The 15,688-nt window shown below is 32.0% G+C and overlaps 1 protein-coding gene and 1 long non-coding RNA gene across 2 annotated transcripts; both read right to left on the bottom strand.

The window, feature by feature from the left end:
* Window positions 1-5,275: 5,275 nt before the first annotated feature.
* LOC132069219 (uncharacterized) lies at window positions 5,276-7,010 on the bottom strand. The gene is made up of 3 exons (XR_009417702.1): window positions 6,455-7,010; window positions 6,022-6,355; window positions 5,276-5,869 (listed from the first exon to the last, which is right to left on the bottom strand). It is a non-coding gene; the product is annotated as an uncharacterized LOC132069219 (long non-coding RNA).
* A 5,578-nt stretch (window positions 7,011-12,588) lies between these two features.
* On the bottom strand, window positions 12,589-13,989 carry LOC132069218 (abscisic acid receptor PYL2-like). The gene is made up of 2 exons (XM_059462635.1): window positions 13,449-13,989; window positions 12,589-13,229 (listed from the first exon to the last, which is right to left on the bottom strand). The coding sequence occupies exons 1-2, from the start codon at window positions 13,669-13,671 to the stop codon at window positions 12,889-12,891; spliced, it is 564 nt and encodes a 187-aa protein (XP_059318618.1). The 5' UTR covers window positions 13,672-13,989; the 3' UTR covers window positions 12,589-12,888.
* Between the last annotated feature and the right edge of the window lie 1,699 nt (window positions 13,990-15,688).

Below are 15,688 nucleotides of genomic sequence, written 5' to 3'. Positions count from 1 at the left end.
GTGCACCGCATCACGAGACGCAGCCCCGAGCAAATGAGACGTCGTATACTTTTGGAATTGTACTTTGGTATGTAAAGCAACCGAATGAAATAATAAGTCAACGAAACAGAACTGAAATGCTGATAACTGGACTGAACAGAGAAGTAAAGATATGGATACTCCCTGTCCTGAATAATGAATAACCTGTTTACTGTCTGTGACCTTAGGTCCAATAATAATAATAATATACATGCAAAATATGTGGCATGATGCCTAAGTATACATTTACATAATATGTGACCTTAGGTCCATATTTATGGGCCTGATGCCCTAATACAAGTATTCAATAACAAGCAGTGAGACTGAGATATAACTGATAACATGATACTGATTACTGATTATGTAGATAAAACTGGTAACTGTTCATAAAAATCCTAACCATTCATATTGAGACTCATGAGATACAATTCACAAGTCTATTGATTACGTACTGAGTTAGTGATATTCAAATTAATCATCATGAACGAATTCTGAAACTATAAGCCTAGAAGATAACGGTTCTACAACTATTCAAGAAACTAGGGCTAAACTGTATTTTGAGTCAATTTACTGATAAGTATGAAGAATAAGGCGTAGGGAGAATCATAAACATTACTTCACGTAGATAGTTAGCCTCACATACCTTATTTGCTTCACAATCCTCAATCCGAAAGTCTGAATTATGAGAAGAACCCAAAAGCCTGTGTCTCAAACCTTATCTGTGGGTTTTCATGAAAACCCTAGGTTAAGAACAATGAATTCTATCTTAGATTATCTAAATACATGATAGAATTTGATTGGAATTGGTAGAACTTGCTTACCTTAGAGTTCTTGGGTTGGAGAGGAGAAACAAGTCGTGTTAGGACTTTAGGAACTGGTAAAAATAAAATTAGAACTGAAACCAGGTATTTATAGGTTCTGGTGCGGTCTGAGAAATGCGGACCAAAATACGATCCGTATTCTGAATTACGGTCCGTAAACCTGGACCGTAATTTAACATATATTCAAAACAGAAGCACTGCTTTATTTTTCCTCCTCAAATACAATCACAGTTTACGGGCCGTATTCCAAAATACGGTCCGTATTTAACAATATAGATTCCCCAAGCCAAATTCTAGAATGCACAGTGATTTAGATGCCACATTACGATTTGAAATGCGGGCCATATACTGAAACACGGTCCATCTTCTGGGGCATAAATCTCCATCTGACAACTGAAGAGAAATTTTCAATTCCCACATTCTTTATCTGTTTTTTTTTTCTAAGTCTAGAATCATGGTCAAAGCTTAAGTTAAAGGTCTGAGATGTTACAAATCCATAAGCATATGATCGTAATTCTATAATCAAATATTACTTAGCTTTATCCTGATTTTTATAGTATTTGGTCATGCCTTTTTTACTGCTTCGAATTGCTGGTTTTGTGCCGAGGATTTACCGGAAACAACCTCTCTATCTCCCAAGGTAGAGTTAAGGTTTGCGTACACTCTACCTTCTCCAGGTCCCACTTTGTGGGATTTCATTGGGTATATTGTTGTTGTTGTTATATAATCAAATACTCCCTCAGTTTCAATTTATGTGAACTTTTTCGGAGTACGAGGGTCAAATTTTATGACTTTGACCTTAAATTTTGACATTGATTTTTTGAGTTTGTAAAAATAAAATTTAGAAAAAATTATTATAAGTCAAAATAATTTATAAATCAAGTAATTTAGAAAAAATGCAAGGAATATTTGGTCAAAAAATCACCTCGTAGACTCCCCAAATAGTAATACGCTCACATAAATTGAAACAAAAGGAGTATTAATTTTGACATAATTAGCTAGGCCAAATTCCTAATTTCCTAGTTAAGTTAGGTCAAAATATATTCCCAAATTTAGCCTCTTGAAACTCATGATTCTATGGTTAATTAAAAGCCGTTACAAATCAAGTATAATCATCATCAAGTGTTAAGAAAATTCTTACTTTAGTGATCTAAGTAGAACTCCCTTTAATGGATCATCACAGTGAGCTTCTCTTTTCCCAAAATGACAAACACTAAGTCTAAAATTCGTCATGATTTTAATTTATATCAGATCAGTCCTTCAACGTGATCGTGCTCCTCCACCTCAATTGCAGTAATTAGCTGAAAGAACCATTAAGCATGATCGTGGTCCACAAACGCGATAGCACTAGCCCACAAATTCCTTTTCTTGGGAGATCGCGGCCAACTAACATGTCTGAAATCATCTCGGTCCTTCCGATCACCTCCTGAACTCTCCCTTCAAGTCATAAATAGTATTATGCAGTGGCGTACGTAGAATTTTTCATAAACAGTGTCGCATTTAAAGATGTGACAAAAGAGTATATCATTATAACGACACAATATTAAAAGGCTACATCTTTTGTAACACTAATACTCCAATCTGTCATACTCAACAAACCATCGAAGATTAAAACGACACAATTGACAATAAAAGCTATTTTGAGAAAAATTGTAAAAGCTATTTTGAGAAAAATTGTGATTCAAGGTTGAAAATTATGTGTTTTAACATGTGTTTTTATTCTTGCATCATGGTCATATTGATAATATTTTCGAATGTGAATCTTTTACGGGGATCAACTTTTAAGGAACTTAAATCAACTCTCACTTATCAATGTTTTTAAAAAATTAAAAAAAAAAAAATTATTTCCTCTTTCTTCCAAGCAAGATGAATTTTAAGATGTTAAATTTGGTTTTAAAAGTTCGCAAAATATTATAGAAAAATATCTCCACTTAATTACAATTTCAAAAAAAATCAATTTAGAAAAAATTTAAATAATTTCACAAAGTTCACCAAACAAAGGAAAAACAATGAATGTGAAGAAACTCTAACGGGAGCTTCGCACCAAAATATTACAAATTTAACAGGAGAATGAATAATTAAATTAAGTCATATTTTAAGCATGCTTGAATAACCAATATCTTTTTAATTTCCTTATCAGTCTCCCACGAAATGTAGGTCAATTACTAACTTTAGTTTCTCAATTAATATTCAATACCAGGCTACTAGCTATAAGGCTATAAATATTTTTAAGAAAACTGGGGAAAAACAAAAAAAAAAAAGGTGCTCACTAAGTATTGAACCCCCGACACCTCAGACGCATTAGGCTGCCGTCACCGCTGAACTAACTGGCCAACGTTTGTCATTTTTTTTTTTTTTTTTTTTTAATATATCTACGAAAATTTTCGGACGAAGCCGTGTCGAATGACACCCCTTCATACAAGGTACGTCCGCCCCTGGTATTATGAATGTATATACATTTTCAAAATTCAATCTGGAACGTGAATACTAGAAAAATAAGGTAGGATAGTTATATATCTAGTACCCATTGACCAACTAAATTGCAAAAGGAAAATCACTCATTGCCCCAGTTCGAACCCCCAAAATAATTAAGGATGGAGAGATATCTCTCTCACCACACCTATTAACGATAAGATGATAAACAGAGAGCATTAAATGTTTTAATATATGACATCAAAATACAGACAAAGACAAACACAAACACAAAAGCACCTTCCTCCCCCTTGATGTTACAACATTCGTAATGTCGTATTATATAGTCCAAGTAGACGAGAATTATTCTGCCAAGATTATAGCAAGCATTTTATAGTGGCCACTTGAAGTTGGAAGGATTCGAAGTTGGAAGGATTCCAATAAGTTGACTCTTGCTGTCCTCATAAATGCCTGGAGGCTTTGACCTTCGGTTTTTGTGCTTATAATTAATCAGCGATGTTGCTTAGTTGGCGAGAAGATTACAAAAAGGAAAGCGTCCTTTCCCTACAACGAAAAGCCTTAGCTTTATTCTATCAAAAATCGAGAAATAAAAATAAAAAACTGGTATATATGCACAGATTCAGTATTATTTACAATATGTATATAGAAGAAGACATGGCTATTAATTACAACATGGAGTTGCGCAATCCTAGGTTTACTTTAATATTTGAAGTCTTTGTATCTTGATGCTATCGCATTGTCTGCTATTTTGGTCACTTTTAGTTTTTAGAACGAAAACAAATTCTTTTGTCAAATAAACTTTTGAAATCTATTTAAACTTTCGGTAATTGTTATAAAAATAACAAAGCCATCCATAATTAAAAAAATAAAGTTTTAGCTTTTACGTTATTGGTTCACCGTTTTGAATTGAAATGAACAATGTACGTAGGATAATATTGATATGCATATCCAAAGAACGGAAAATGATCAAAAATATCCCTAACGTTAATTTTGATATTAAAAATATGCATCCTTGAATTTATTGGACCCAATTGCCTTTTATAGTTAAAAACACCCCTTTATCTTAATGAAATTATGAGATGACATATGTGGAGCTTTAACTAAATAGGTGGTACTTATTATTGGTCCACGCTGACATTATATCGAGTTCGAAGTTCGAACCATAAAAATAAAGCAAATTTTAATAAGTGACAATTTCTCTTTTAATATATCCAGCCCATAAATAACATAACTCATCCGAATTTATTTGTTTGGTAATTATTAGCCTAGCTATCTTAGAATCACCACTGTTAAACATGAAGAATTTGAGTTGAACGTAGATGCAAAATCGATTGGAGCTTGTTTGCACTAACTTTGAACCAAATATTGTAGCTTCAAACGAAGAAGACATTTTTGTCTTTTGAATTCATTCATCGAAAAAGTAAAGCACCAAAGCCCAAAGGAACAGGTACAAACAAACGGTTTTTAGTTGTTTTGGCCTTACCCGGATGGATCGAGTTATTTATGGTTGGGGCCACGTGGACCAAAAAATCAGTGACACCTATTTAATTAAAGTCACTACAACACAAGGCATCTATTGCTACAGAATACGTTGTAGCTAAAGATGAAATTTTCCGTGGCTAAACACTTCAGCCACATTTTTTTTTCCCGGTAGCATTCGTAGCAAAATGTAGCATAGCTAAAAGTTAGCTACAGACTTTACATGGTCCGTGGCTAAGCACTTGTACTAATTGCTACGAGTTTTTTTGTATTGTAGCTGCGAAGATAGAAAATTCCTGCCACGGAAAATATACTCATAGCAAGTGACTTTAATCTTTTGCCACGACGAACAAATTTTGTAGTTGTATTCATATTGTAGCCACAAGGTATTTTATTGTAGCAAAAGATTTAATATGTTTGCCACGCAAACTCAAATTTTATGGCTATTTCTATAGCTTAGTTTCGTGGCAACAACAGTCATATTTAGTTATGAACTAAACAATTCATATCTATGAGTTAAAGTATTTGCCTCAAATATTTTCATATTGAAGCTATGAAGCCATACCTTTAGCTACGAAATAAATAGCATTATACCTAAAAAGAATCTTCATTTGCTACGAAAATTGTAAATTTGTAGCCATGTTTTGATAAGTGGCAATTATAGGAGTATATGTCTAGCTACGAACTCAAAAGTTCATAGCTAAAAGTGTATACTTTTTGTCACGAGAGACAAAATTGTAGCAAAAGATTTTTTCATTTGCTACGGAAATAAAAATGTGTGTCCATATTCTCATTTGTGTGGCAATTATATGTACGTTTAGCTACAAATCCAAAAATTTCATAGCTACTAATTGAAATATTTGTCACCGACATTGTTAGCCACATAATGTAGCTGAGAATTCATTTTTTACATGAAATTTATAGACAATATCGTAGCAATATATCTTCAATTGTGTAATAAATGCAATATATTAGAAAAAAGACGTAACAAAGGTTCAACAATGTCATCCAAAATAGTGAAACATCACTTTATTCAAACATATCAATATACTTTGTAAGAGAAAAAATAATTCTTCATGTCCCCATCGATTTTGATGCTTCCATCACTACTCCACTAGCTGCCATAACAATTAAGAAAACAAATAAGAAAATGATACAATAAAGTATTCGTTGAAAAATTAAGTTTTGTTTCTTAATATGAATATTTTATAAAGAGATCACATATTTATTGGATTAGTAATATTAAAATATATAAAAATAAGCCACTTACGGTTAGATTTGCATCATTTGATTTTCGGCCTTGAGCTGCAACCAACATTTGAAATTTTGCTGCCCGTTGTTTCTCCAACTTTGCTATCTTATTATCCGTTTCTTTCTTCATTTCTTCAATTTGCTTCTTAGCTTCCCTTTTAACTTCTTCCACACGCTCGTTCGATTGCTTTCTTGTCGATTCTAATTGCTTTATGAGTTGTACCTTTGTTGGTCTACCCCCGAAATATTCACTAATATTTCGATCCCGTTTACATATTTTCTAGAAGGCGAGAACACAAAATAACCACCATAATGGTAGCTAATTTCAATCTCACCTTGCGTGTCCACGCTTCCTACAAAATTATTGAACATGAGTTAGCTATATATGATCAAACAAAATGCAAATTTATCTAATTGAAAATAAGAATAATAATAATGAATTCAATATGTACCCAGATAAACAAGTTCTTCCACCTGTTGTGTGGGCAAATTTTCTTTAACCGGCGCCGTTTGAGCACTCTTAGAAGGTTTCATATTACCATTATCAGTCAACCGACTAGTTTTTTTCCGAAGACCATTCCTACCCATGTCTGGTTGTAAACAAGCTTTTGTAAGGCGCAAAAACACTTTGAAGTTTCAGCAAATAAAACTGAAAATGCACACAAAACAAGACAGAAAAACACATAGATGAAAAAAAGCTTCTGATTTGAGAAAATGGCTATTAACAAATCCATTCTACTAATTGGATTCTTTTGTTTGGCTCTCCTTTTGATTTCAAGTCAAGCAGTTGATGTAGTCCTTTTAGGACCATGTGATCAATTCCCAGATTGTAATGCATTATGGTTAATTAAAAATAAAATAAAATAAATAAAACTGAAAATTATTGTGGTTAAAATTCAACTTGCTGAATAATAAAGCAGTGATTTTTAAACAAACTTGTAAATAAGAACAAGAACGTGGCCACTGTATGATATCATAAGACAAACTTTGATTAGAAAAACTCTTTAAACAAACTTGTAAATAAGAACAAGAATGTGGCCACTGTATGATATCATAAGACAAACTATGATTAGAAAAACTCTTTAAACAAACTTGTAAATAAGAACAAGAACGTGGCCACTGTATGATATCATAAGACCCAAAAAATCTTTGTTTAAATCATAATGATAAAGCAACCAACAAAGAAAAGGAAATACAATTACCTTACTGTGCGTTGAAAACAAAAGTTGAAACTAGGAAAATTGGAGATGGAGAAGTGATAGTGATTTTTTTTTTCTATATTTAAAGTGCTTAATCTTTTAGGGTTTTGGGGGCTCTAATAAGAAAAGAAATTTATAATTTAGGCATAAAAAATTAAGAGGGAAATAATTTGGAGGGAACTTTTTTGTTTTCAAAATTTCACCACAATTCTTTTCTTTTTAATTTCGTAAATTAGAGAAAATTATTGTGAATTCATCGTATTTCCCTCCTAATAGACAGAACACTAAAAAAAAGGTTAGCTAAGAATTTTCTTAATAAAAAATATATTGCAATTTAGACACAATTGCCTATTTATTTAAGTACTATTTTAAACTTACAATTACAATAAAATCTCGTTAAATTAAGTCGAATCGAACTAAATATGAGCATCCAATCGATAAAGTTAATGTTCCAACTTCCAATAATAGAGTTAATGTTAAATTGAATTAAATAAAACGATCAACACATAATTACACTAGATCGATAAAGTATTGTCTTGATCGAACAGGTCTGACTCAATAATAATTCTCGAAGCACTTGATCAAGATGAACTCGAGTGATACCATCCCACAACCACCCAAACAAAAATTTAAAACTCTTTTTTTTGTTAAAAAAAAAAAAAAATTAAACTTTTTTTTTGAAGGGGCTAAAGAAAATATTTCCCAAATTTGGAAGAGGTGGGGGGTGGGGGGTTGACTGGTGTAAAAATCAAATAAAAAAACTTTTTAAAAAAGGAAAAAATTAATTCTTTTAGAGGGTGGTGTGTCTGGGGTCCGGGGGGGGGGGGGGTTGGTGGTGGTGCAGGGTGGTGGGAATTGGGTGATGCGGGGTTTTCCTACTTTCATTAGGGAAGTCCTTTTCCTCATTCTTAAGATACTTGTTTTCCTAAAGAAAATACTTCCCAAATTTGGGGGTAGGGGTGGTGTTGTGGGTGGGGTGAGTTGGGTGGTGGGGCGTGCGAGGGAGTTGGGTGGTGGGAATGGTTGGTAGAGTGCCACTTGTAGGACTTGTTTTTCCTACTTTCTTTAAGGAACAATGCATGTATGTCGCATCGAACGATAAAAAACTCTAATTACACTAAAATGTATTATTTCGATACAATATATTCGAGCCAAATAACAATTTTCGGAGTACAAGATTAGTATAAAGCTTGAGCCGGACTTAGATAATATTTAATATTATCTATCTATTTAAATATTTAAAACTCACACTTACAAGTATGATTTCGTAAAGTTAAATCGAATCGAACTATATATGAACATTTAATTACATTAGATCGATAAAGATATTATTCCAATAACAGAGGTCCGAGTCAAATAACATGAATTCTTGAAGCACTTGTTCCGGATGAAGCTTGAGCAGCCTTAGTGAAGTTAATTTGTTGCTTAAATCCAATATAAGTAGTCAGTTAAATATATTAGATATAATCTAACTATTTATTGAATTATATTTAAAATTTACATGTAAACCATGTAAAATTGAATTAAATAGAACCATGTATTTAAATAAGAATTCTCAAAACACTTTATGAAGATGAACTTGAACAAGACTTATAGTTTGTTTAGCGAAAAGCAGTTTGTCTTTGACCAATTAATTTAAAAAAATACTTTTGAGGAGCAACTAGTGTTTGACCAAGCTTTTAAAAAGTGTTTCTAAGTGTATTTTTCTCAAAAGTGCTTTTGAAAAAGTTTTTTTTTGGGCAAAAGCGCTTTTTTTTTTTTTTTTTAATCTTCTGAAAGACAATTTCTGCTACTCCCCATAAGCAATCAATTAAAAAACTAAACAATCATTATTCATGTCCAGTCCTGATAATGATATTGATTTTTGGTGAGGCTAGTTATTCATGTCGTCGCATGTTGGCATTTTGTCATTTTAACAATGTATTTTGTGCTTCCTTATGTAATGTGCAGGAATATATGGTGATAATTTTTTTCAAAATAATTTTGGTAATGACATTGATTTTTGGTGATTGTTGTAATTCATTTTTCCATGTATTGGCATCTTTTCATTTAAAAGGACGTATTATTTTCATCCTTGTGTAATGTGAAGGTATGATTTTTTGAAAATGGTAACAGAATGTGCATGTATATTTGGTTATAATTTGTTTCAAAATAGTAAATAAAGCTAGTACTTTTTCATAGATGGCGGTTTGGAAATAGTTATAACCCTCCCTGGTATTATAGCTGTAACTTCTGAAGAATGGTGAATGAAAAAGCTACATTGAAAATTCTAAGCTACAAGTGTATTTCTGCAGCCATTTAATTTAATGTGTTTATTATGATTATATTCATACTATTTTTATGCTAACTACAAGTGTAGGAAATCAAATTATTTAATTTTGCTAAAAGATTAGTATTGCTACAACAAATTTCAATTCGTGCTAAATAATACTAATTATTAGCTATGAAATTTTATCATAACAGTAAATTTGTGGCTATATGATTTCATCATGACAAGTAATTACATCTATTAAGCCAATTATTGCCACAACTTTTTAGTACTCGAAGTAAAAATATTTATCTAGCTGTAATATTTTATTTTAAGTAACTTTTTATGGCTAAAAGGTTACTATTGCTACAATAAATTTCAACACGTGGCAAAGATTAATAATTAGCTACGAAATTTTACTATAGCAAAAACTCTATAGCTATATTATGTAACTATTGCGACAATCTTTTATAACTTGAAGCAAATATATTTATTTAGCTACAACATTTTGTTTCAAATAATTTATTGTGGCTAAAAGGTTACTATTACTACAGTAAGTTTCAATCCGTGGCAAAAATTAATAATTAGCTACGAAATTTCTTTTTAGCAAAACATTGGTGGCTATATCATTTAGCTATCGCCACAAATTTTATAACCTGAAGCAAAATTATTGATTTAGCTACAATATTTTGTTTCAAATAATTTATTGTGGCTAAAAGGTTACTATTGCTATAGTAACTTTTATCGTGTGGCAAAAAGTTATGATCAGCTATAAAAGTTTATCGTAGCAATAAAGTTGTAGCTATTTCGGTAGCTATTGCCACAATTGTTAGCAATTATAGCAAAAATGAGAAATTAGCTTTGTCAATTTGATTTTCGTGGCAAAGAAATTTTACGAATTTGTAAATAGCTACGGAATTCAAATTTTTGTGGCTATTACTAGGCAATAGCTACACTTTTTAAATTCGTAGCTTAGATATCGTAGCTACAGATGCCTTGTGTTGTAGTGAGCCCACATGTGTCATTTCATAATTTTGTTAAAAGGAGTAGTTTTTTTTTTTTTTTGACCCCAGGATTAACATTAAGGGCAATTGGGATCCAATATATAGGTGGAAGAGAATATTTGAACCCAAACATTAACATTAAGGATAATTACGATCCAATTAGTGAAAGGAGAGAAAATTTATGTCATTTCTAATGTGTTAGGGGTACTTTTGACCCTTTTTGGTGAAAGAATAGTCAATGTCTAATTAGTACAATTATACTTAGGCTACTTAGCGTGAGATTAGTACAAAACAAATCAAAGAGTTACTAAATTTTGTTTGGCCAAGCTGTGTCAAAATATGATTATTTTGAAAAGTATTTTTTGTTTTAGAACTTTGTGTTTGTTAATTAATTTAAAACATACTTTTGTCAAAGTAAGAGCATTAATTTGTGTTTAGTTAAGATTTCACAATCATAAGTATTTTTGGGAGAAAAATACCTTTTTTATTAGAAAAAAAAAAAACAGTTGCTGCTACTACTCAAAAGTACTTATTTTTTCTAAAAACTTGGTCAAACACGTTCTCTAAAATAAGCAATTTTCTATAATAAATAAACACATTTAACTTCCAAAAACTTGGTCAAACACGCTATTAATTAATTAATACGCAAGTCCACATAATGGATTAGATGTAAGATTATGTGTTCAGCCAACTTAATTTGAAAGATATCGGTGTTTAAATTAATAGTGTCTCAGAGGTGTATCAATTACACAAGAAAAGCAAACTTGTTAAGCACCATCATTAATCATTTTGCCCAGCTAATCTCATGATCTAGCTATGACTATGAGTGGACAAGATTCTTGAGACGGCTGCTCATAATGATACCAAACGTGAACCTCAAAGTTTAGATAATATGAAATCAAAAGTGAAGAAGTAAGTGGCTAAAGGCATCTTAATATCACAAGTTCCTTAATGTAGTCACAAGTCTCTCAAGGTATTCATATTCATATCTATCCCTAGCTATCGTTGTCTTTGAAATATTTAGAGTTTGACAAAAGGATTTTCTAGAGGACATGCACAAGGAAAAGTTCATTTCTAACAACTCGATTTTATGGTTTGCAATAAAGTCTAACAATTGAACTTTTGCTATAAATTCAACACTTTCTCTTTATATATGGGAAGTACACAATATATTGATAAGGCCTTCGCCTTTTCATTCATATATAGAGTGGGGACAACATGTAACACCCACACACATCTATCGCTTATTATAAGATCAGCTACTGGCTATAATGTTGTTTTGTGCATATATAAAGTTGTTCCACTCTTCATTTATAATAGTAAGGAAAAACTTTCTTTTCTATTGATCTTTAAAGAAAGAGAAATGTTTCACTAGAAGTTGACGTTAAAAGAATTATCCACTAATTAAACTATATTCAGGAATCAATTCGCAGATTAGTAGTCAAGACACATATCCAATTCGATCTCGTTAATTCTGCTAACCTCTTACATATTAGTCAAGTGTATATTATATCTGCATCATCTCATTAAGTTACGTATATTTCAATTATTGTTTCAGTGCCCCAACTTTGATCACTTTTGTCTATTTATTATTGTTCACTAAAGGAGAACTAGAGAAAACTTCACTAAATTTAAAATCGACCACAAGATTCGTTCTAAACAGAGTTATATAGGAAACGAAGTTCATTTTTCAAAATTGTATTTAGCTTTTAACATACGTATAAGCAGTTAATTTCAAGGTGTTGGTTTTTCAGTTGCTCAGGCACCTGTGTACACTTTTTTTCACGAGGCAATATGGCGAGAATATTTTCAATATATGAACCAATTGATGCGTACATATTAAGGTTACGTATTTCGATATTTAAGAAATTATCTGAATTGTGGTATGAAGCGTACGTAACAAAAGCTATATGAAAAATAAGAGAAAAATGAGTCTAAATTCTATATATTTACTTTGTAAGTAATTTTTACAATATAAAGTTAGGTTGACATATAACAACTAGCGAGTACCTTGTCCAAATATAAAAATCCAATTCAAGTACCGGATTTTTTCATGAAATGTCCACTGAAGCACGCAAGAATGCTAAATTAGAAGTAACTAACTTGCAACTTGGTAGAATATAAAGGATCATGTATGAACCCAACGAACCAATAATTCATTAAATTAAAGAAAAGAAATTGATACTCATAGTTGGCAAACAAGAACTAATAATGTAGTAACAGTCACCAAAACAAACGAGAAATAAAACTAGGAAAAAAATATACAAACTAATTTAATTTCCAATTTGCAAGAAAACGATGTTAACCACTAAGAAATAGTTTTCAAATTGAAAGAGATTTTCTTCTTTCAAATATTATTTGTAAAGAAAATTGAAGAAGAAAAATATAAGAAAACAGATACCGCCAATCACCACCAGCAGTCATCACTAGCAGCTTCATTCGTGGCCATGCAGAGCCGCCATTGCCACGACGCCAAGCTTTTGCAAGTTCAATTTCACCACTGTATCAGTAAACATTTTTGTGTCTTCCCCAGTATTTCCTTGTGGTATATCCACTATGTATGACTCCAATACTATAGTGTAAGGTTTCCCATTTTTCTCGAACTCATTCACCGATGTAACAGACCTATAATTATTCAGCCTATGCTCGCCTCCCACCACCCTGAAGCTCAGAATATGCTTCTCATCGTCTAGAATCTCTAGCCGCTCTGTGCTTGTCGATGCAGGGATTCCTGACACAACCGACACTTCTCTAATGCTTCCGACTCCACCATCACCTGCAGAGACAAATTCAGGATCTAAAGTCAATAGTAATTTTTTTTTTCTTTCTTTTTTTACTGTTACAAAATCTTTACATTATCTGGGGGGAGGGAAACAATGAGAATTGAACATGTTTTTGTAGGGAAGACTCCTAGCGATCTCACTAGACTATAAAGCAAGTCAGTAAATTCTGACGGTATGTTTTAAATTTTAATAAGAGGCCTTAAACTTTTTACCTGTCATCGTGCAGCTCTTGATGAAATGCTTGTACTTCTGGGGGTTGTCAAAGCGTCGGACGAACGGCCAGACAACGTTTGCGGGTGCCTCAATACGCTGTGTTATGAGAGAAGTGCAAGTGTTCGGTAAATGCTCAAAGGTATGGTAAGTTCGAATCAATGGCTCTAACTCTATGAATTCTTCTTGCTTAAGTCCTTGAGGAACTTGAGAAGTCCGAGACATGATTTTTCGAAAATTTCGACAGGTTAATTAGGAGGAGAAAATGGTGTGTTTTCTGATGACCAAAACCAGAAAAAGCATATGAAAAAATGGCTAATTCTGGCTTGGTTTATAATTTGAAGGTGATTGAAATAACAAATAGAAGTCAGCTTTCTTTCATTTGCTTTGGGAAATAGAGAAGGAAAAAAAGTAGTAATGGGAGGATATGGGGTTTGGTTAGAAGGTGTTTGGTTTGTTTATTTAGCTTTTCAGAATTTTCTTTTTTTGGAATCTTGGACAAATATGACCTTGCTTTGCCATATTATAACCAACCTGTCAGAAGTGAGATATTGTCTTTTTCCAAAATAAGGGATTTAAAAATAAATGAAGATTTATAGTAGTATGATTGACCAAGACATGGCTAGATTTAGGAAGGACATAACATGCACACAATTAAATGGTAAAAGCCTAAAAGTATATTTTAGAAAGATGCTTTACACCTTGCTATTATAAGTAAAGTATTTATAGTGAGGGGTGGGGGTGTATGGGGCCTTAGATTCTTCTGCTTACTACTTAAGGTATACTTATCTTTACACTTATTTTAAGCTAGTATTAGCCAATAATTGATAAAGATTACGCTAATCACACATTTTAAGACGAGATAGGTTAAGAAATTTTCTCTTTTTGTGCATATACATACATGAAAAGAATAGAGCACATCATAGTGTTTAATAAATTAAATTAAAGGATTGGATTTAGCTCAATAATAGAGTGTAGTAGAGCTACTACTTTACATCCTACGTGTTCAGGCATTCTAACCATGTACTCTCCAAAAAATAAAGTATCTTAAATCATACTCTTGTTTGTGATTTTGTACATATAAAATACATTTATTAATTGTGTCCACGAAAACACTAACAATTTAATCTTTCAGTTATAAAGTACATAAACTTATATTTGAGTCTTTTTGTTTTAATTTAAGGGATGAGAAAAATTATACTGGCATCGAACTCCGCATTACTTATACAACATTTACTGTTCGGTATAAAAGTCTTATCATTAATATAATCTCTGTATAACTAAGCAATGTTCGGCTTCAATATTAATTCACATAACTTATATATAAAGTTTAATATCAAAAACCAAATTTTGAATTACTAATACTGACGTAACTTATGCTAAAATTTGTGTGTTGTCTAATGCCAAGCGAACAGAACATGGATAAGAACACACGTATTTGCAATAACTAACTAAGAGTATATAAAGATAATAATACTCTTTCATGTAACAATTCTTATATTATAATACTATAATATTATTCATACCTATAGTAATTCCTATATCATTATTTATAAAATTACATTTTTCAAATTATTATTTACCGAATAATAATTTCCACTCCATTATAGTACTTGCCTAACTGAATCGTGAACCACGCAACCCTCAAATTAGTAGATATTCCTAGCAGTCAAGGGTCTACCAGGTAGGAATCCTGTAGCTCAGTTGGTTGGCTACCTGAACTTTCATCTTGTTGGTGAGGGTCGAATCCCCACATTATAATTCCCTCCCTCATTTCCCTTTCCCCTACCCCCTATGTAATAATTTTTTTTTTTTAAAAAAAAAAAAAAAAGGTCTACCGTAAAACAACCTCTCAACCTCTAAAAGTAGAGATAAGATACATTCTACTTTCTCATACCCACTTTATGAGATTTTACTAAGTATGTTGTTGTTGTCCTAGCAATTGAGTTTGTGAATTTTTTATGTAAAAGAAAAGGGTAAACAAGTCAACATAAAAAGGAATACTGGTATAGCAGCTATCGTTGAAAAGAGGGGAAGGAGTGTTGTAGATTCGCGGATCATGTGAGAACAAACTGCACTCGCGTGATCCAAACTCCACTTTGCAGGATTCCACCCCCCATTCAGCTTTTGTATTGAGCCTGCTCTTTACCCATGGTGTCATCGCCCACATATTATTTTTAATACTACTACTATATTATTACGTACTCAAAAATTATAATTATTGAATCGATGTCTTTTTTTT

The sequence above is a fragment of the Lycium ferocissimum genome, chromosome 9 (assembly GCF_029784015.1).
Source record: "Lycium ferocissimum isolate CSIRO_LF1 chromosome 9, AGI_CSIRO_Lferr_CH_V1, whole genome shotgun sequence".
NCBI classification, from domain to species: Eukaryota; Viridiplantae; Streptophyta; class Magnoliopsida; order Solanales; family Solanaceae; genus Lycium; species Lycium ferocissimum.
The sequence above is the reverse complement of the archived record's forward strand: the minus strand, read 5'-3'. Positions and strand labels throughout refer to the sequence as shown.

Bases quoted from the DNA above. Each gene is read 5' to 3' on its own strand.
- LOC132069218 (XM_059462635.1), bottom strand. From the start codon at position 13,671: ATGTCTCGGACTTCTCAAGTTCCTCAAGGACTTAAGCAAGAAGAATTC. The intron at 13,230-13,448 runs GTAAAAAGTTTA...TTGTCTCTGCAG, and splicing joins CAAGAGCTGCACGATGACAG to GTGATGGTGGAGTCGGAAGC.